Here is a 23,040-nt window from a genome sequence, read left to right as displayed (position 1 = left end):
TACGGGAATGAGGGAATGGGAACAGGAACAGGGAATACGGGAATGGGGGAACGGGGGGGGAATGGGGAACGGGGAACGAGGAATGGGAACGGGGCAATGGGGGATGGGAATGGGGGAACGGGGGAATGGGAATGGGAATATGGGAATGGGTATGGAAGAATGGAAATATGGGAATTGAGGAATGGGAATGGGGGAAAGGGAACGAGGGAAGGGAAATGGGAATAGGGGAACAGGAATGGGGAATGGGAACAGAGGAATGGGAACGGGGGAATGGGAACATGGAACACCTATGGAAACCAGAAAATGAGAATGGCAATGGGAAAATGGAATGGGAACGGGGGAACTGGAATGGGAATGAGGCAATGGGAAAATGGCAATGGGAATGGGGAATGGGAGAATGGAGAATGGGGAATGGGAAGAGAGGAATGGGAATGGGGGAATGGGAACGGGGGAATGGGAACGGGGGAATGGGAACGGGGGAATGGGAATGGGGGAACGGGAACGGGGGAATGGGAACGGGGGAATGGGAACGGGGGAATGGGAACGGGAACAGAGGAATAGGAATGGGAAATGGAGATGGGGGAATGGGAACATGCGGTGGGAATGGGAGAATGGGAACGGGGAGAACAGGAATGGGAATGGGAATGGGAATGGGGAATGGGGAATGGGAGAATAGAAATGGGAATATGGGAATGGGAATATGGGAACGGGGGAATGGGAACGGGGGAATGGGAACGGGAACAGAGGAATAGGAATGGGAAATGGAGATGGGGGAATGGGAACATGCGGTGGGAATGGGAGAATGGGAACGGGAGAACAGGAATGGGAATGGGAATGGGTGGGAATGGGAATGGGGAATGGGGAATGGGAGAATAGAAATGGGAACGGGAATATGGGAATGGGGGAATGGGAATGGGGAATGAGAACAGAGGAATGGGAATGGGAATGGGGAATGAGGCAATGGGGGAATGGGAACATGGGGTGGGAATGGGAGAATGGAAACATGGGAATTGGAAAATGGGGAAATGGGAACGGGGGAACGGGAATGGGGTAATGGGAATGGGAAAATGGGGAAATGGGGAACAGGAATGGGACTGGGGTAATGGGAAATTGTCAATGGGGGGATGGGAACGTGGGAATGGGAAAATGGGGAAATGGGAAAGGGGGAACAGGAATGGGAATGGGATAATGGGAAGTTGGCAATGGGGGAATGGGAACACGGGAATGGGAAAATGGGCAAATGGGAATGCGGGCATGGAACAGGAATGGGACTGGGGTAATGGGAAATTGGCAATGGGGGAATGGGAATGTGGGAAACTGGGGACAGGAATGGGAGAACGGGAGTGGGAACATGGGAATACCACCAGGAATGGCACTGAGATGGCACCACACAGAACTGGGACAGGACCAGGAATGGCACCAGGATGGCACCAGGGTAAGGCAGGGAATGGCACTGGGATGGCACTGGGAGAACACGAGGATGGCACCGGGATGGCACCGGGAGAACACGAGGATGGCACTGGGATGGCACTGGGATGGCACTGGGAGAACACGAGGATGGCACTGGGATGGCACTGGAAGAACACGAGGATGGCACTGGGATGGCACCGGGAGAACACGAGGATGGCACCGGGATGGCACTGGGAGAACACGAGGATAGCACTGGGATGGCACCGGGATGGCACCAGGATAGCACCGGGAGAACACGCGGATGGCACTGGGATGGCACTGGGAGAACACGAGGATGGCACTGGGAGAACACGAGGATGGCACTGGGATGGCACTGGGAGAACACGAGGATGGCACTGGGATGGCACCGGGAGAACACGAGGATGGCACTGGGATGGCACTGGGATGGCACCAGGAGAACACGAGGATGGCACTGGGATGGCACTGGGATGGCACCGGGAGAACACGAGGATAGCACTGGGATGGCACTGGGAGAACACGAGGATAGCACTGGGATGGCACCGGGATGGCACTGGGAGAACACGAGGATGGCACTGGGATGGCACCGGGATGGCACCAGGATGACACTGGGGGAACACGTGGATGGCACTGGGATGGCACCAGGAGAACATGAGGATGGCACCAGGAACAGGACCGGGAATGGCACCAGACAGAGCCGCTGACAGCGTCACACCTCGTAACGAGCACGGACAGGGGTGACGGGGTGATGGGAGGTGACAGGGAGGTGACAAAGGGGACAGGACTCACCCAAGGGCTGCACACTGTGCTCACCCTCTGGTGGGCCTCCACGCAGGTGTCACACAGCGATGGGGACAGAGAGGACAGGGAGAACAGGGATGGGGACAGGGAGGTGACAGGGAGGTGACAGAGGGGACAGGGAGGTGACAGGAGGTGACAGGGAGGACAAGGAGGTGACAGAGGGGACAGGGAGGTGACAGGAGGTGACAGGGAGGGGACAGAGGGGACAGGACTCACCCAAGGGCTGCACGCTGTGCTCCCGGGTGTACCTGACCCTCTGGTGGGCCTCCACGCAGGTGTCACACAGCGATGGGGACAGAGAGGACAGGGAGAACAGGGATGGGGACAGGGAGGTGACAGGGAGGTGACAGAGGGGACAGGGAGGTGACAGGAGGTGACAGGGAGGGGACAGAGGGGACAGGACTCACCCAAGGGCTGCACGCTGTGCTCCCGGGTGTACCTGACCCTCTGGTGGGCCTCCACGCAGGTGTCACACAGCGATGGGGACAGGGAGGGGACAGGAGGTGACAGGAGGTGACAGGAGGTGACAGAGGTGACAGGGAGGGGACAGAGGGGACAGGACTCACCCAAGGGCTGCACGCTGTGCTCCCGGGTGTACCTGACCCTCTGGTGGGCCTCCACGCAGGTGTCACACAGCGATGGGGACAGGGAGGTGACAGGAGGTGACAGGAGGTGACAGAGGGGACAGGGAGAACAGGGATGGGGACAGGGAGGTGACAGGAGGTGACAGAGGGGACAGGGAGGTGACAGGAGGTGACAGAGGGGACAGAGGGAACAGGGAGGTGACAGGAGGTGACAGGGAGGTGACAGAGGGGACAGGACTCACCCAAGGGCTGCAGGCTGTGCTCCCGGGTGTACCTGACCCTCTGGTGGGCCTCCACGCAGGTGTCACACAGCGATGGGGACAGGGAGGGGACAGGAGGTGACAGGAGGTGACAGGAGGTGACAGAGGTGACAGGGAGGGGACAGAGGGGACAGGACTCACCCAAGGGCTGCACGCTGTGCTCCCGGGTGTACCTGACCCTCTGGTGGGCCTCCACGCAGGTGTCACACAGCGGCTCGGCGCACTCCAGGCAGAAGCTGGTGGCGGCGGCGTTGTCCTCGCAGCTGGTGCAGCTCTGGGGACAAGGGACACGCTGGGGGCCGTCCCTCGGCCCCCCTCAGCGCTAATTAGCGCTAATTAACACTAAGGAGGCGGTACCTGCCCGCTGGGCGGGGCCGTGCCCGCTGCACCCTCCTGCAGGAAGAAGTTCTCCATGATGTCACCCAGGGGACACTGCTGGTGGCACACGGGGCACTCGAAGGCTGCGGGGACACACAGGGGACACAGTCACCCCACGGCGCCCTTGTCACCTCCTCGGCCACCAAACACTGGGCTGGGGGCCAGGAACCCCCAAAACGGAGCCCCGGGGCCACCGGGGCCACCTCGGGGAGGTCCCTGCAGCCACCAAAGCCCCCCCAAGGCAGGGTCGGTGTCCCCAAGGAGGGGACAAGGCCACAGCGGGGCCACAGCGTCCCCTGGGGGGGACAGGGCTGTCCCCTCCCCACAGAGCTGCCAGGAACTCCTGTGGCACCCCAGTAACGCCCAGTGATCCCAGTAAAGCCCAGTGATCCCAGTAACCCCCAGTGATCCCAGTAAAGCCCAGTGATCCCAGTAAAGCCCAGTGATCCCAGTAACCCCCAGTGATCCCAGTAAAGCCCAGTGATCCCAGTAACGCCCAGTGATCCCACTAACCCCCAGTGATCCCAGTAACTCCCAGTGATCCCAGTAACGCCCAGTGATCCCAGTAACCCCCAGCGATCCCAGTAACGCCCAGTGATCCCAGTAACGCCCAGTGATCCCAGTAACGCCCAGTGATCCCAGTAACGCCCAGTGATCCCAGTAACCCCCAGTGATCCCAGTAAAGCCCAGTGATCCCAGTAACGCCCAGTGATCCCACTAACCCCCAGTGCTCCCAGTAACGCCCAGTGCTCCCAGTAACGCCCAGTGCTCCCAGTAACGCCCAGTGCTCCCAGTAACGCCCAGTGCTCCCAGTAAAGCCCAGTGCTCCCAGTAACGCCCAGTGATCCCAGTAAAGCCCAGTGATCCCAGTAACGCCCAGTGATCCCAGTAAAGCCCAGTGATCCCAGTAACCCCCAGTGCTCCCAGTAACGCCCAGTGATCCCAGTAAAGCCCAGTGAGATCCCAGTAACCCTGGGTGTCCTGCACATCCCCGTGATCCCAGTTACCCTGAATGCCCTGCACATCCCAGTGATCCCAGTAACCCTGAGTGCCCTGCACATCCCAGTGATCCCAGTAACCCTGAGTGCCCTGCACATCCCAGTGATCCCAGTAACCCTGAGTGCCCTGCACATCCCAGTGCTCCCAGTAACCCCCAGTGCTCCCAGTAACCCTGGGTGTACTGCACACCCCAATGATCCCAGTAACCCTGAGTGCCCTGCACATCCCAGTGCTCCCAGTAACCCCCAGCATTCCCAGTAAACCCCAAAACTCCATTGACTACCAGTGATCCCAGTAACCCCCAGTGCTCCCAGTAACCCTGAGTGCCCTGCACATTCCAATGCTCCCAGCAACCCCCAGCATTCCCAGTAACTCCCAGTGCCTCCCCAGTGCTCCCAGTAACCCTGGGTGTCCTGCATATCCCAGTGATCCCAGTAACCCCCAGTGATCCCAGTAACCCTGAGTGCCCTGCACATCCCAGTGCTCCCAGTAACCCCCAGTGCTCCCAGTAACCCTGGGTGTACTGCACACCCCAATGATCCCAGTAACCCTGAGTGCCCTGCACATCCCAGTGATCCCAGTAACCCCCAGCGATCCCAGTAACCCCCAGCATTCCCAGTAACCCCCAAGACTCCATTGACCACCAGTGCTCCCAGTAGCTCCCAGTGCCCCCAGCGCTGCCCCTCACCCTGCCCGTCGCTGCCGGCGGCTCCCGGCGCGGCCCCGAGGCAGCCCCGGCACACCGAGTGCAGGCAGGGCAGCAGCCGCGGCTCCCGCCGGGGGCTGAGGCGCTCCCGGCAGGCGCCGCAGAGCTCCAGCGGCCCCAGCGGCTCCGGCAGCTCCGCTCCCTTCGCCCCGGGGCCGCTCCCGAGCGCCGCCGCCTGCAGCACCGACATGGCGGCCGCGTCCCCCTCACGCTCGGCACGGCCGCCCGGCCCTGCCCCGGCGCGCGGCCAATCACCGCCCGCCGACACGGATTGACAGCGCGGGGAGCCAATGGAAGGGCGGAAGGGCGGGGATTAGTGGAGATTGACACCACGAGGGAGCAATGGGAGAGGAGCACGCGGGAAAGAAAGGGCGGGAAGACGCCTCCGGCACATGAACACAAACGGGCCAATCAGCGCGCAGAGCGGCCGGAGCTGAACCAATCAGCGGCCGAAGTGACCCGCAGAAGGCGGGGGCTTCTGGGGAGGGCCGGCCAATCAGCAGCGGCGCTCAGCGGGAAGGCGGGGTTGATGTTGTGATTGACAGGTGGATAAACCAATGGGGAGCAGAAGGGGCGGGACTGGGAGTTACTGGCGGATAATGGGCTCACGGGGGATTACTGGGATCGCTGGGGGTTACTGGGATCACTGGGAATTACTGGGATCGCTGGGGGTTACTGGGATCGCTGGGGGTTACTGGGATCGCTGGGGGTTACTGGGATCACTGGGAATTACTGGGATCGCTGAGGGTTACTGGGATCACTGGAAATTACTGGGATCACTGGGGGTTACTGGGATCACTGGGAATTACTGGGATCGCTGGGAATTACTGGGATCGCTGGGGGTTACTGGGATCGCTGGGAATTACTGGGATCACTGGGGGTTACTGGGATCGCTGGGAATTACTGGGATCGCTGGGGGTTACTGGGATCGCTGGGGGTTACTGGGAATTACTGGGATCGCTGGGGGTTACTGGGACCACTGCAGGTCACTGGGATCACTGGGGGTTACTGGGAGCTCAGGGAGCGCTGGGCGTTACTGGGATCACGGGGGGTTAATGGGATCACTGGGGGTTACTGGGATCGCTGGGGGTTAATGGGATCACTGGGGGTTACTGGGATCGCTGGGAATTACTGGGATCGCTGGGGGTTACTGGGATCACGGGGGGTTACTGGGATCACTGGGAATCACTGGAGGTCACTGGGATCGCTGGGGGAGATCACTGGGTGTCCCCAGTGTCCCCCCAGTGTCTCCCCCATTGTCCCAAATGTCTCCATTGTCCCCAGTGTCCCCCCAGTTTCCCCCGTGTCCCCCCATTGTCCCCAGCGTCTCCACCAGTGTCCCCCAGTCCCCCCAGTGTCCCCATTGTCCCCAGTGCCACCCCAGTGTCTCCCCCATTGTCCCCAGTGTCCTCTCATCCCCCCAGTGTCCCCATTGTCCCCAGCATCCCCCCAGTGTCCCCCCAATGCTCCCAATGTCCCCCCATTGTCCCCAGTGTGCCCCCAATGTCTCCCCAGTTGCCCCATTGTCCCCCCAGTGTTCCCCCAGTGTCCCCAGTGTCCCCCCATCCCCCCAGTGTCCCCAATGTCCCCACTTTCTCCCAGTGTCCCCCCAGTGTCCCCAGCATCCCCCCCAGTGTCCCCCCAATGCTCCCCATGTCCCCAATGTCCCCCCAATGTCCCCAGTGTCCCCCCATCCCCCCAGTGTCCCCCCATGCCCCCAGTGTACCCCTCAGTGTCCCCCAGTGTCCCCTCACTGTCCCCAGTGTCCCCGGTATCCCCAGTGTCCCCCCAGTGTTCCCCCAGTGTTGTCCCCATTGTCCCCAGTGTTCTCCCAGAGTCCCCCCATTGTCCCCCCAGAGTCCCCAGCATCGCCCCATCCCCGCAGTGTCCCCAATGTCCCCACTTTCTCCCATTGTCCCCAATGTCCCCAGTGTGCCCCCAATGTCCCCCCAGTTGCCCCATTGTCCCCCCAGTGTTCCCCCAGAGTCCCCAGCATCCCCCAGTGTCCCCAATGTCCCCACTTTCTCCCATTGTCCCCAGTGTCTCCCCCAGTGTCCCCCGTTCCCGGTGTCTCCAGTTCCCGGTGGCCACGCAGGGGACGCCGCACGGGTGGCATCATTGGTTTTACTGGCAGAATTGGCAGAATCAGCCCTGGAGCGGCCGCACCACGCGCCGGGCTGGTCGCCACCCGCCGGGGCTGGGAGCCGCGCGGCGGGGAGGGGACACGGGAGGGACCCATGACATCATCACCCTCATCGTCCAGCACTCCGAGCGTGTCCATGGCCGCTCACGGTGCGCTCCATCCGTCCAATCCCTGTGCCCAGCTCAGTTCCGGAACGTTCTGGGGGTCTCAATGATGTCATCACCCTCATCGTCCAGCGCTCCGAGCATCTCCATGGCCGCTCACGGCCTGCTCCATCCGTCCAATCCCTGTGCCCAGCTCAGTTCCGGAACGTTCTGGGGCTCCCAATGACATCGTCACCCTCACCATCCAGCCCTCCGAGCATCTCTATGGCTGCTCACGGCCTGCTCCATCCGTCCAATCCCTGTGCCCAGCTCAGTTCTGGAACGTTCCGGGGGTCTCAATGACATCATCACCCTCACCATCCAGCGCTCCGAGCATCTCCATGGCCGCTCACGGCGCGCTCCATCCATCCAATCCCTGTGCCCAGCTCAGTTCTGGAACGTTCTGGGGCTCCCAATGACATCATCACCCTCATTGTCCAGCACTCCGAGCGTGTCCATGGCCGCTCATGGCCTGCTCCATCCATCCAATCCCTCTGCCCAGCTCAGTTCTGGAACGTTCCGGGGCTCCCAATGACATCATCACCCTCATCGTCCAGCGCTCCGAGCATCTCCATGGCCACTCACGGTGCGCTCCATCCGTCCAATCCCTGTGCCCAGCTCAGTTCTGGAACGTTCCGGGGATCCCATCAGGTCAATGACGTCATCACCCTCATCGTCCAGCCCTCTGAGCATCTCCATGGCTGCTCACGGCCTGCTCCATCCGTCCAATCCCTGTGCCCAGCTCAGCTCTGGAACGTTCCGGGGCTCCCATCAGGTTAATGATGCCATCGCTCCCCACCACCAGAGCCACCGGGGTTCCCGGGCTCCGTTTGCCCTCGGCAACGCCGCGTTGGCCACCGCCCGCCTCCTCCGGGACTCGGGGTGCTGCAGCACAGTTCCCAGCAGGATTTGTGCCGTGATCCCTGTGCTGCTGGAAGCCCCGGGCGTTCCCCACGGGGCACCAGCGGGGTGCTCTGGTCCCCTTCTCCCGTCACCGGGAACGTCCCCACAACTTCCTGAATCCCACAGACAACATCTCAGCCGCTTCCTCCAGGCGTCACACCGGCTGCTCCACCAGACCCGTGGGCACCGAGGAGCCCCCGGGCCCACCCTCCAGGCCCTTCGAGGGGCAGGGACCCCTCCTCACGCTGTGTGAGCGGGGCCTGCGCCCGCCACGTCCGGCCCCGGCCACGTGCCCAGTCCAGGTTCCGGCGGTGGTGCCAGCGGTGGCCCCGGTAGCGGTCCCGGCGGCGGCCCCGGTGGCGGCCCCGGCGGTAGCCCCGGCGGCGGCCCCGGCGGCAGCCCCGGCGGTAGCCCCGGCGGCGGCCCTGGCGGTGGCACGGGGTGGGAGGTGGCGGCGTGGCGCTCCAGGAGGGTGCGGTGGGAGAAGCCCTTGGTGCAGAGGCGGCACTGGAAGCGCTCGGGGCGGTGCGTGCGCATGTGGACGTTGAGCGAGCTCTTCTGCGTGAAGCGCTTGCAGCAGACGCCGCACTGGAAGGCGCGGACGCCCGTGTGGGTCACCATGTGCTTGAGCAGGTAGTCCCGGAGGGAGAAGGAGCGCCAGCAGATGGAGCACTGGTGGGGCTTCTCGCCTGCGGAGACGGAAATGGGGGGAACCGGAGTCAGTGTGGGTCAGCAGGGGTTGGTACTGGTCAGTGTGGGTCAGTGTGTGTCAGGGTGGATTGGTACTGGTCAGTGTGGGTCAGGACAGGTCTGTGTGGGTCAATGTGGGACAGTGTGGGTCAGCATGGTTTGATCCAGGTCCATGGTGGTCAATGTGGGTCAATAGGGATCAGTGTGGGTCAGTACGGGTCAACATGGATCAAAGGGGGTCAACGTACATCGATGCAGGTCAGTGTGGGTCAGTGTAGGTTAATGTGGGTCAGTGTGGGTCAGTGTGGGTCAGTACGGGTCAGTGTTGGTCAGTACAGGTCAGTGCGGGTCAGTGTGGGTTAATGTGGGTCAGTGTGGGTCAGTACAGGTCAGTACAGGTCAGTGTGGGTCAGTACGGGTCAGTACAGGACAATGTGGGTCAGTACAGGTCAGTGTGGGTCAGTACAGGTCAGTGTTGGTCAGTACAGGTCAGTGTGGGTCAGTGTGGGTCAGTGTTGGTCAGTACAGGTCAGTGCGGGTCAGTGTGGGTCAGTGTGGGTCAGTGTAGGTCAATGTGGGTCAGTGTGGGTCAGTACGGGTCAGTGCGGGTCAGTGTAGGTCAATGTGGGTCAGTGTGGGTCAGTACAGGTCAGTGTTGGTCAGTATGGGTCAGTACAGGTCAGTGTGGGTCAGTACAGGTCAGTGTGGGTCAGTACAGGTCAGTGAGGGTCAGTGTGGGTCAGTACAGGTCACTGTGGGACAATGTGGGTCAGTACAGGTCAGTGTGGGTCAGTGTGGGTCAGTACAGGTCAGTGTGGGTCAGTGCGGGTCAGTGTGGGTCAGTACAGGTCAGTATGGGTCAGTGAGGGTCAGTGTGGGTCAATGTGGGTCAGTACAGGTCAGTGTGGGTCAGTACAGGTCAGTATGGGTCAGTGAGGATCAATGTGGGTCAATGTGGGTCAGTACAGGTCAGTGTGGGTCAATGTGGGTCAGTGTGGCTCAGTACAGGTCAGTGTGGGTCAGTGTGGGTCACTGTGGGTCAGTGCGGGTCAGTGTGGATCAGTACGGATCAGCGTGGGTCAGCACAGGTCAGTATGGGTCAGTGTGGGTCAGTACAGGTCAGTGTGGCTCAGTACAGGTCAGTATGGGTCAGTACAGGTCAGTGTGGGTCAGTACAGGTCAGTGTGGGTCAGTGTGGGTCAGTATGGGTCAGTGTGGGTCAGTACAGGTCAGGATGGGTCAGTGAGGATCAATGTGGGTCAATATGGATCAATGGGGGTTAAGGTACATCGATACAGGTCAATGTGGATTGATGTGGGTCAACGTGGATCAATCCAGGTGAATTCGGAACGAAGGGGATCAATGTGGGTCAACATGGGCCAAAGTGGATCAATGTGGGTCAACATGGGCCAAAATGGGTCAATGTGGGTCAACATGGGCCAAAATGGGTCAATGTGGGTCAACATGGGCCAAAGTGGATCAATGTGGGTGAACATGGGCCAAAGTGGGTCAATGTGGGTCAACATGGGCCAAAGTGGGTCAACGTGGGTCAACATGGACCAATGGGGGTCAACATGGGTCAACGTGAGCCAAAGTGGATCAATGTGGGTCAACATGGGCTAAAATGGGTCAATGTGGGTCAACATGGATCAATGGGGGTCAACATGGGCCAAAATGGATCAATACAGGTCAACATGGATCAGTGTGGGTCAACATGGGCCAAAATGGGTCAGTGTGGGTCAACATGGATCAGTGTGGGTCAACATGGGCCAAAATGGATCAACGTGGGCCAAAATGGATCAACGTGGGTCAACATGGACCAAAATGGATCAATACAGGTCAACAGGGGTCAGGATGGAATGATATGGGTCCATGTGGGTCACCAGGTGTCAACATGGATTGGAACAGGTCAACAGGTGTCAGTGTGGATCAACATGGGTCAACGTAGATCAACGTAGGCCAACATGGGTCAATGTGTGCCAAGATGGACCAGTACAGGTCAACATGGATCAATGCTGGCCAACATGGATCAGTAGAGATCTATATGGGCCAGCACACATCAACATGGGTCAACAAGGATCAACCCAAGTCAACGTGGGTCAACAGAGTGGATTGATGGGTCAACGTGCATTGGACCAACTTGGACCAACGTGTGTCCACATGAATTGACCAATACAAGTCCCCATGGATTGATCCATGGCCACCACGGATCACCACAGGTCAACATGGAGCAACATCAGTTGGCCAGGGTCAATGTGGGTCAACATGGAGCGACATGAGTTAACGGATCAACGTGGGTGAAAAGGGAACAGCACGTGTTGGGGAGGGTCACCATGTGATGTGACAAACCAAGATGGGTCAACGTGGAGCACCGTGGGCTAACATGGGTCAACGTGGGTCAGCACAGAGTGAGCCGGGACGTCACTGATCCACCCAGGTCTGCGCAGGCCAAAATGGATCAACGTGGAGAGACGTGAGTCAAAATGGATCAACGAGGGTCAGCGTGGACCAACAGGGGCCAGCGTGGGTCAACACTGGTCCAACGAATCTCCAGCAGAGGCCAACATGGGGCTGTGCAGATCAGTGTGGGCCAGAATTGGTCAGCACAGGCCAACATGTCAGCAAAGGCCAACAAGGGTCAGCACAGGTTCATGTGGGCCAGCAGAGGCCAACGTGGGTCAGCACAGGCCAATGTGGGTCAGCACAGGCCAACGTGGGTCAGCACAGGCCAACATGGGTCGTTACTGGCCAACGTGGGTCAGCACAGGCCAATGTGGGTCATTACAGGCCAACGTGGGTCAGCACAGGCCAACATGGGTCGTTACTGGCCAATGTGGGTCATTACAGGCCAACGTGGGCCAGCAGAGGCCAACGTGGGTCAGCACAGGCCAACGTGGGTCATTACAGGCCAACGTGGGTCATTACAGGCCAACGTGGGCCAGCAGAGGCCAACATGGGTCAGCACAGGCCAACGTGGGTCATTACAGGCCAACGTGGGTCATTACAGGCCAACGTGGGTCAGCACAGGCCAACGTGGGTCGTTACTGGCCAATGTGGGTCAGCACAGGCCAACGTGGGTCAGCACAGGCCAACATGGGTCAGCACAGGCCAACGTGGGTCATTACAGGCCAACGTGGGCCAATATTGGCCAGCACGGGTCCATGTGGGTCAGCACAGGCCATGTGGGTCAATGGGGCTCCGCTGACGGACAAGGGATTGACCCAGGCCAGCAGGGATGGACGCAGGACACCACCGAGGGTCACCGTGGGACCCGTGTGTGTCACCGCAACACCCACCTGTGTCACCACAAGAGCAGGTGTGTCACCACACGAGCCACGCATGTCACCACGGGATCCAGGTGTGTCACCACAGTACCCAGCTGTGTCACCATGGGACCTGTGTGTGTCACCACATGACCCAGGTGTGTCACCACAGGACCCAGGTGTGTCACCACATGACCTGTGTGTGTCACCACGGGACCCAGGTGTGTCACCACAGGATCCAGGTGTGTCACCACAGGACCCAGGTGTGTCACCACATGACCCAGGTGTGTCACCACAGGACCCAGGTGTGTCACCACAGGACCTGTGTGTGTCACCACAGGATCCAGGTGTGTCACCACGAGACCCAGGTGTGTCAGCACATGACCCAGTCCGTCACCACAGTACCCAGGTGTGTCACGACAGCACCCAGGTGTGTCACGACAGTACCCAGGTGTGTCACCACATGACCCAGTCCGTCACCACAGTACCCAGGTGTGTCACCACAGTACCCAGGTGTGTCAGCACAGCACCCAGGTGTGTCACGACAGTACCCAGGTGTGTCAGCACAGGACCCAGGTGTGTCACGACAGTACCCAGGTGTGTCAGCACAGCACCCAGGTGTGTCACGACAGTACCCAGGTGTGTCAGCACAGGACCCAGGTGTGTCACGACAGCACCCAGGTGTGTCACGACAGGACCCAGCTGTGTCACCACGCCACCCCTGTGCGTCCCCAGGAGCCGTCCCCGTGCGGTGCGGGCGTGGCGCGCTCACCTGAGTGGATGAACATGTGCTTGGTGTAGTTCTTGCGGGAGCTGAAGCTCTTCTGGCAGTGCCCGCACTGGTACGGGGGCTGGGGCGCGCGGTGGGGCCCGGCCGGGGGCACCGGGGCGGCCGCGGGGACGGCGCCCCCCTCCAGCCCGGCCTCGTAGGGCGGCGGCAGAGGCGGGGGGGCCCCGAAGCCGAACCCGTCCCCGCCCGGCGCCTCCCGGCCGCGCTCAGCCCCGAAGGCGGCGGCGCCGTCGTCGCCGGGCCAGGGAGGCAGGAAAGCGTCGGGGAAAACCTCGGGGGCGCCGAAAAAACGGGGGGTCCGGGCCGGGGAAGGGCGGCGGGGCCAGGCCCGGGGGGACGACGCCTTCCTGGGACCCCCCTTCAGCTTCTCCCTCCTCCTCCTCATCCTCCTCCTCCTCCTCCTCCTCCAAGTCCTGGCGCTCCTCCTTGAGCGCCGGCGCCAGGCGCAGCGGCTGCCGCTGCTTGCGGCTGTGGCCGCCGGGCGCCGTCTCCGCCGGCCCGTCCGCCTCCGGCGCGGCCTTGCGGGGCGGCGGCAGCGCGGCGGGGCCGCGGCCCTGCGAGATGATCTGCGTGCACTCGTCGATGACCGTCTTGATCTGCAGCACCGAGGCGGCCGTCAGGATGTGCAGCGCCTCGGACTGGGCCACCACCAGGCTGCCGCTGTAGAGGAACTCGACCAGCTGGCGCACGGCCGCCGAGGGCACCACGGGCGGCACCTCGATGGCCGAGTGGCCCAGCAGCAGCTTGTCGTGGAAGAAGGGGCTGCCGGCGGCCAGCACGCAGCGGTGGGCGCGCAGCGAGGCCTCGCGGATGCGCACGGTGACGTCGCAGAACTGGCCGGCCACGCGCTGCCCGTTGAGCGTCTCCAGCAGGGAGCGGCTGAAGTTGTGCAGGTGGATGTAGTGCACGGCCTCCGGCATGGCCGCGGGGACAGCGGGGACAACGGGGACAACGGGGACAGCAGGGACAACGGGGACAGCGGGGACAACGGGGACAACGGGGACAATGGGGACAGCGGGGACAGTGGGGACACTGGGGATAATGGGGACTGCGGGGACAACAGGGACAGCGGGGACAACGGGGACAGCGGGGACAATGGGGACAACGGGGACAGCGGGGACAATGGGGACAGCGGGGACAATGGGGACAATGGGGACAGCGGGGACACGGGGACAATGGGGACAATGGGGACAACGGGGACAATGGGGACAGCGGGGACACGGGGACAATGGGGACAATGGGGACAACGGGGACACTGGGGATAATGGGGACAGCGGGGACAGCGGGGACAATGGGGACAGCGGGGACAACGGGGACAGCGGGGACAATGGGGACAACGGGCACAGCAGGGACAACGGGGACAGCGGGGACAACGGGGACAATGGGGACAGCGGGGACACGGGGACACTGGGGATAATGGGGACACTGGGGACAATGGGGACACCAAGGACACGGGGGGACACAGGGGGGACACTGAGACACGGGGGGGCACGGGGTGGACCCTGGGGGAATAGAGGGGACACAGAGATGGCAGTGACAGCTGGGGCACAGCAAGAGTCAGAGAGGGTGGGGACACCAGGGACACTGGGAAACTGAGGCACGGGGGCAGCAGGGACACTGGGGACAGGAGAGACACTGGGAAACTGAGGCACGGGGACACTGGGGACACCGGGGTGGCGGGGACACCGCGGTGCTGGGGACACACACGGGGACACCGGTGGGGACAGCGGCGAGCCTGGCGGGACCTGGGGACAGAGAGACGGGGCTGGGGACAGCCCGTGTGACGTCACCGCGCGCCCGTGTGACATCACCCGAGGGCCACCGGCCGGGATGTCCCCGAGCTGTCACGACAGGCGGAACCACCCGAGCCGATCCCGTTCCCCCACTCCCCCCGGACCCCTCGGGACCTCCCGGCCCGACCCTTCCCCTCCCCCCCCCAAAAAAAAAAAAAAAAAACCGGGACCCCCGGCCCCTCCCCCACACCTCGCTGCTGCTCCCGCCGCCGCCGCTCTCTGACGTCACTTCCGCCAGACCGGAGCGGAAGTGGAGCATAGAGAGGAGCGCGGCGCGCCCCCGTGTCGCCATAGAGACGGGAGAGGCGGCCGCGCGGCGGCGGCGCCCCCTGGCGGACCGGGGGAGCGGCAGGGTGGCGGCTCCCTATGGATCCCCATGGGGACCCCCCAAAGTCCCCAGAGACCCCACAGGGACCCCCCAAAGTCCCCACAGACCCCACGGGGACCCCCCAAAGTCCCCACAGACCCCACAGGGACCCCCCTGGGGACCCCAAAGTCCCCACAGACCCCACGGGGACCCCCCTGGGGACCCCAAAGTCCCCACAGACCCCACAGGGACCCCCCAAATCCCCACAGACCCCACAGGGACCCCCCTGGGGACCCCAAAGTCCCCACAGACCCCACGGGGACCCCCCTGGGGACCCCAAAGTCCCCACAGACCCCACAGGGACCCCCCAAAGTCCCCACAGACCCCACGGGGACCCCCCAAAGTCCACACAGACCACACAGGGACCCCCCAAATCCCCACAGACCCCACAGGGATCCCCCAAAGTCCCCACAAACCCCACAGGGATCCCCCAAATCCCCACAGACCCCACAGGGACCCCCCTGGGGACCCCAAAGTCCCCACAGACCCCACGGGGACCCCCCAAAGTCCCCACAGACCCCACAGGGACCCCCCAAAGTCCCCACAGACCCCACAGGGACCCCCCTGGGGACACCAAAGTCCCCACAGACCCCACGGGGACCCCCCAAAGTCCCCACAGACCCCACAGGGATCCCCCAAAGTCCCCACAGACCCCACAGGGATCCCCCAAAGTCCCCACAGACCACACAGGGACCCCCCAAAGTCCCCACAGACCCCACGGGGACCCCCCAAAGTCCACACAGACCACACAGGGACCCCCCAAATCCCCACAGACCCCACAGGGATCCCCCAAAGTCCCCACAAACCCCACAGGGATCCCCCAAATCCCCACAGACCCCACAGGGACCCCCCTGGGGACCCCAAAGTCCCCACAGACCCCACGGGGACCCCCCAAAGTCCCCACAGACCCCACAGGGACCCCCCAAAGTCCCCACAGACCCCACAGGGACCCCCCTGGGGACACCAAAGTCCCCACAGACCCCACGGGGACCCCCCAAAGTCCCCACAGACCCCACAGGGATCCCCCAAAGTCCCCACAAACCCCACAGGGACCCCCCTGGGGACCCCAAAGTCCCCAGAGACCCCACGGGGACCCCCCAAAGTCCCCACAGACCCCACAGGGATCCCCCAAAGTCCCCACAGACCCCACAGGGACCCCCCAAAGTCCCCACAGACCCCACAGGGACCCCAAAGTCCCCACAGACCCCACAGGGATCCCCCAAAGTCCCCACAGACCCCAAAGGGACCCCCCTGGGGACCCCAAAGTCCCCACAGACCCCACGGGGACCCCCCAAAGTCCCCACAGACCCCACGGGGACCCCCCAAAGTCCCCACAGACCCCAAAGGGGTCCTCACAGTGACCCCAATGTCACCACAGGGACCCCAAAGTCCCCAAAGACCCCACAACGATCCCCCTATGTCCCCACAGACCTCAGAGGGAGCCCATGGGGACCCCAATGTCCCCAAAGTCCTCACAGACCCGACAGGGATTTTGATCTGGGTCTATCCATGTGGACACACGTTGACTCCTCTTGGCCCATGACGTGGACCCATGTTGACTCGTTGACCCCTGTCGACCCATGGTGATCCATGTCGATTCCTCATGATCCATATCTATCCATGTGGACCCACGTTGACTCCTCTTGGCCCATGATGGTCCATGTCCATCCACGTGGACACACGTTGACTCCTCTTGGCCCATGATGGTCCGTGTCCATCCACGTGGACACACGTTGACTCCTCTTGGTCCATGATGGTCCGTGTCCATCCACGTGGACACACGTTGACTCCTCTTGGCCCATGATGGTCCGTGTCCATCCATGTGGACACACGTTGACTCCTCTTGGCCCATGATGGTCTGTGTCCATCCATGTGGACCCACGTTGACTCCTCTTGGCCCATGATGGTCTGTGTTCATCCATGTGGACCCACGTTGACTCCTCTTGGCCCATGATAGTCCATGTCCATCCACGTGGACCCACGTTGATTCCTGTTGACTCCTGTTGATCCATGTTGACCCATGTTGACTCCTCTTGGCCCATGATGGTCTGTGTCCATCCATGTGGACCCACGTTGATTCCTGTTGACTCCTGTTGATCCATGTTGACCCATGTGGACTCCTCTTGGCCCATGATGATCCATGTCCATCCTTGTGGACCCACGGGGACTCCTCTTGGCCCATGTCCATGCATGTGGACACACATTGATTCCTCTTGGCCCATGATGTGGACCCATGGTGACTCGTTGACCCCTGTCGATCCATGCTGATCCATGTTGATTCCTTGTGGTCCATCTTGATCCATCTCCATCCATGTTGACCCACATTGACTCCTCTTGGCCCATTTTGATCCATGTCCATCCTTGTGGACCCACATTGATTCATGTTGACTCCTGTTGGTCCATGTGGATCCACGTTGACTCCTCTTGGCCAATGATGGTCCGTGTCCATCCGTGTTGACGCATGTTGACTCCTCTTGGCCCATGATGTGGACCCATGTTGACTCGTTGACCCTGTCGACCCATGGTGATCCACGTCGATTCCTCATGATCTATATCTATCCATGTGGACCCACGTTGACTCCTCTTGGCCCATGATGGTCCATGTCCATCCACGTGGACACACGTTGACTCCTCTTGGCCCATGATGGTCCGTGTCCATCCATGTGGACACACGTTGACTCCTCTTGGCCCATGATAGTCCATGTCCATCCACGTGGACCCACGTTGATTCCTGTTGACTCCTGTTGATCCATGTTGACCCATGTTGACTCCTCTTGGCCCATGATGGTCCGTGTCCATCCATGTGGACCCACATTGATTCCTGTTGACTCCTGTTGATCCATGTTGACCCATGTGGACTCCTCTTGGCCCATGATGATCCATGTCCATCCTTGTGGACCCACGGGGACTCCTCTTGGCCCATGTCCATGCATGTGGACACACATTGATTCCTCTTGGCCCATGATGTGGACCCATGGTGACTCGTTGACCCCTGTCGATCCATGCTGATCCATGTTGATTCCTTGTGGTCCATCTTGATCCATCTCCATCCATGTTGACCCACATGGACTCCTGTTGATCCATGATGGTCCATGTCCATCCATGTGGACACACATTGACTCCTCTTGGTCCATGATGATCCGTGTCCATCCATGTTTACCCCTGCTGACTCCTCCTGGCCCATGTCCATCCATCTCCATCCATGTGGACCCATGTTGTCTCATTTGATCCCTGTCAATCCATGCTGATCCATGTTGATTCCTTGTGGTTCATCTTGATCCATGTTGACCCACGTCGACTTCTCTCGGCCCATTTTGATCCACATCCATCCATGTTGACCCACATTGACTCCTCTTGGCCCATTTTGATCCATGTCCATCCATGTTTGCCCCCATTGACTCCTCTTGGCCCATGTCCATCCATCTCCATCCATGTTGACCCATGTTGACTCGTTGACCCCTGTCGATCCATGCTGATCCGTGTTGATTCCTCATGGTCCATCTCCATCCATGTTTACCCCCATTGACTCCTCTTGGCCCATGTCCATCCATCTCCATCCATGTTGACCCATGTTGACTCGTTGACCCCTGTCGATCCATGCTGATCCGTGTTTGCCCCGTCACTCTGCTCTGCCCCATTTCGGCCGACCCTTGTCCACCCGTGCCGCTCCGTGTCACTCTGTGCCGACCCACGTTGGTTCGGTGCCGCTCTGGTGACCTGTGGGGTTTGACCCACACTGGCCTGTGCTGACCGGTGTCCCTCCATGTCAGCTTCTATCCCTCCACAGGTCCCTCCACGTGGACCTGTGTCCTTCCACACTGATCCGTGTCTGCTGGCATCTGGTGACCCTCGTGTTGATCCACCTTGACCCATGTTGATCCATGCTGATACACATTGGTCCATGGTGACCCACACTGATCCATGTTCATCTGCACTGATCCATGGTGACACACTGGTCCATGATGATCCACTCTGATCCATGGTGACCCACTCTGATCCAGGTTGATCCGTGCTGACCCACACTGATCCATGTTGATTCATGCTGGTCCATATCAATCCATGTTGGCCCACAATGATCCATGGTGACCCACTCTGATCCAGGTTGATCCGTGCTGCCCCACCTTGACCCACCTTGACCCATGTTGACCCACCTTGACCCATGTTGATTCATGTTGGTCCATATCAATCCATGTTGGCCCACATTGATCCATGCCGATCTACATTGATCCATGCTGATCCACATTGATCCATGTTGGTCCACATTGATCCACGTTGGTCCATGCTGACCCACACTGATCCATGTTCATCTGCACTGATCCATGTCAATCCACACTGATCCATGTTGACCCACTCAGATCCAGGTTGACCTCCTCTGATCAACATTGATCCATGCTGACCCAGGGTGATCCATGTTGATCCATGTTGATCCACACTGACCCCACATTGATCCAGGTTGACCCACTCTGATCCATGGTGACCCACACTGAATCATGCTGACCCACACTGATCCATGCTGATCCACATTGGTCCATGGTGACCCACACTGACCCATGTTGATCCACATTGATCCATGTTGACCCACACTGATCCATGCTGACTCACACTGAATCATGTTGACCCACACTGATCCCGGTTGACCCACATTGATCCATGTTGACTCACATTGATCCAGGTTGACTCACATTGACCCATGTTGACCCATGTTGGTCCATGGTAACCCACACTGATCCATGTTGACCCACCTTGACCCATGGTGACCCACCTTGTCCCATGTTGATCCATGCTGATCCATTCTGACCCACATCAATCCAAGTTGACCCACACAGATCCATGCTGACCCACATTGACCCATGTTGATCCATGGGTTCATCTTGATCCCATGTGCTGACCCACACCGATCCGTGCTAATCCATGTTGACTCACATTGATCCAGGTTGACCCGCATTGATCCGTGCTGACCCACAGTGATCCATGCTGACCCACACTGGTCCATGGTGACCCACACAGATCCATGCTGACCCACATTGACCCATGTTGATCCATGGGTTCATCTTGATCCCATGTGCTGACCCACACCGATCCGTGCTAATCCATGTTGACTCACATTGATCCAGGTTGACCCACACTGAATCATGCCGACCCACAGTGATCCATGCTGACCCACACTGGTCCATGGTGACCCACACTGATCCATGTTCATCTGCACTGATCCAGGTTGACCCCCATTGAATCATGCTGACCCACAGTGATCCATGTTGACCCTCATTGAATCATGCTGACCCACACTGCTCCATGCCGACCCACACTGCTCCATGCTGACCCACACTGGTCCATGCTGACCCACACTGGTCCATGCTGACCCACTCTAATCCAGGTTGACAAATGGTGACCCATGGTGACCCCTGGTGACTCTTGGTGACCTTTGGTGACCGATGTCATTCCATGTCTCTCCAGGCTGATCTGTGTAGACCAGTGGTGACCCATGGTGACCCATGGTGACCCGTTATGACCCATTGCGACCCATGGTGACCAGTGTCATTCCGTGTCTCTCCAGGTTGACCTGTATTGACCAGTGGTGACCCGTGGTGACCCGTGGTGACTGGTGTCATTCTGTGTCTCTCCAGGTTGACCTGTATTGACCAGTGGTGACCCTTGGTGACCCTTGGTGACCGGTGTCACTCTGTCTCTCCAGGTTGACCCATGAAGATCCACCGTGACCTGTGGTGACCCATGGTCACTCCGTGTCTCTCCAGGTTGATCTGTGTTGACCCATGGTGACCCATGGTGACCCATGGTCACTCCGTGTCTCTCCAGGTTGATCGGTGTTGACCCGTGGTGACCCATGGTGACCCATGGTCACTCCGTGTCTCTCCAGGTTGATCTGTGTTGACCCGTGGTGATCCATGGTGACCCATGGTCACTCCGTGTCTCTCCAGGCTGACCCCACTGTACAGGTGACCCCAGCGATGACCCCTTGTATGACCCCATGACCCCCTGCTGTCCCCTCTGTCCCCCCCAGCCCCAGCCCACGCAAGGGGTCAGTGACTCCTGTGACACCACCAAGAGCCTTCCCCACCGTGACGTCACGCCCAGCACCGTGACATCACACTCAGCGCTGTGACGTCACACCCAGCACTGTGACGTCACGCCCAGCACTGTGATGTCACACCCAGCACAGTGACGTCACACCCAGCACTGTGATGTCACATCCAGCTCTGTAACATCACCCCAGCGCTGTGACGTCACTCCCAGCACCGTGACGTCACGCCCAGCACTGTGAAATCACACCCAGCATCGTGACATCACCCCAACACTGTGACATCACTCCCAGCACCATGACATCACACCCAGCACTGTGACATCACACCCAGCACCGTGACGTCACACGAAGCACTCTGACGTCACACCCAGCACCGTGACATCACACCCAGCACTGTGATGTCACACCCAGCACCATGACGTCACACGAAGCACTCTGACGTCACACCCAGCACCGTGACATCACACCCAGCACTGTGATGTCACACCCAGCACCATGACGTCACGTCCAGTACCGTAATGTCACCCTCAGCACTGTGACGTCACACCCAGCACTTTGACATCACACCCAGCACAGTGACATCACCCCAGCACTGTGACGTCACACTCAGCACTGTGACGTCACACCCAGCACCGTGACGTCACTCCCAGCACTGTGACATCACCCCAGCACTGTGACGTCATTGCCAGCACCGTGACGTCACACCCAGCACCGTGACATCACTCCCAGCACTGTGACGTCACACCCAGCACTGTGACGTCACCCCTACACTGTGATGTCACTCCCAGCACTGTGACGTCACCCACAGCACTCAGACATCACCTCAGCACTGTGACGTCACACCCAGCGCTGTGACGTCACACCAGCGCTGTGACGTCACACCCAGCACCGTGACGTCACCCCAGCACTGTGACGTCACACCCAGCACTGTGACGTCACACCCAGCACTGTGACGTCACACCCAGCACTGTGATGTCACACGAAGCACTCTGACGTCACACCCAGCACTGTGACATCACCCCTACACTGTGATGTCACTCCCAGCACTGTGACGTCACGCCCAGCACTGTGACGTCACCCACAGCACTCTGACATCAACCCAGCACTGTGACGTCACACCCACTGCTGTGACGTCACCCCAGCACTGTGACGTCACACCCAGCGCTGTGACGTCACACCCAGCACTGTGACGTCACTCCCAGCACTGTGACATCACACCCCGCACTCTGACGCCACCCCAGCACAGTGACGTCACACCCAGCATTGTGACGTCACCCTCAGCACTGTGACGTCACACCCTGCACAATAGCATCACACCCAGCACAGTGACGTCACTCCCGGGACATTGACGTCATTCCAAGCACAGTGACGTCATTCCAAGCACTGTGACGTCACACACAGCACGGTGACGTCACATGAAGCACTCTGACGTCACACCCAGCACTTTGACATCACCCCAGCAACGTGACGTCACGGCCAGCACTGTGACGTCACCCCAGCACTGTGACATCACCCACAGCACTCTGACATCACCCCAGCTCTGTGACGTCACATCCAGCACTGTGACATCACACCCAGAATCGTGACGTCACCCACGGCACTGTGACGTCACATCCAGCACTGTGACGTCACACCAGCACTGTGACGTCACTCCAGCACCGTGACGTCACGCCCAGCACTGTGACGTCACTCCCAGAACTGTGACGTCGCACCCAGCACTGTGACATCACACCCAGCATCGTGACATCACCC

General features: G+C 60.4%; 2 protein-coding genes across 2 annotated transcripts in view; both read right to left on the bottom strand.

Annotated features, from left to right (window-relative positions):
- Positions 1-5,379, bottom strand: part of LOC137466679 (transcription intermediary factor 1-beta-like) — a 29,669-nt gene extending 24,290 nt beyond the window's left edge. Inside the window, 3 exon segments of the mRNA XM_068178369.1 lie at positions 3,006-3,388; positions 3,463-3,534; positions 5,139-5,379. Coding sequence (XP_068034470.1) covers positions 3,006-3,388; positions 3,463-3,534; positions 5,139-5,346 — 663 coding nt within the window. The 5' untranslated portion in view covers positions 5,347-5,379.
- A 3,030-nt stretch (positions 5,380-8,409) lies between these two features.
- Positions 8,410-14,055, bottom strand: LOC137466677 (zinc finger and BTB domain-containing protein 45-like). Its single transcript, XM_068178367.1, is given in 3 exon segments — positions 8,410-9,034; positions 13,071-13,377; positions 13,379-14,055. Coding segments are annotated over 3 exon segments (1,386 nt in total). The 5' UTR covers positions 14,009-14,055; the 3' UTR covers positions 8,410-8,585.
- Between the last annotated feature and the right edge of the window lie 8,985 nt (positions 14,056-23,040).

This window comes from Anomalospiza imberbis, unplaced genomic scaffold, assembly GCF_031753505.1.
Source record: "Anomalospiza imberbis isolate Cuckoo-Finch-1a 21T00152 unplaced genomic scaffold, ASM3175350v1 scaffold_389, whole genome shotgun sequence".
In the NCBI taxonomy this organism is placed as follows: domain Eukaryota; kingdom Metazoa; phylum Chordata; class Aves; order Passeriformes; family Viduidae; genus Anomalospiza; species Anomalospiza imberbis.
Note: the sequence above shows the minus strand (reverse complement) of the source record. Positions and strands in the feature narration are given on the sequence as shown.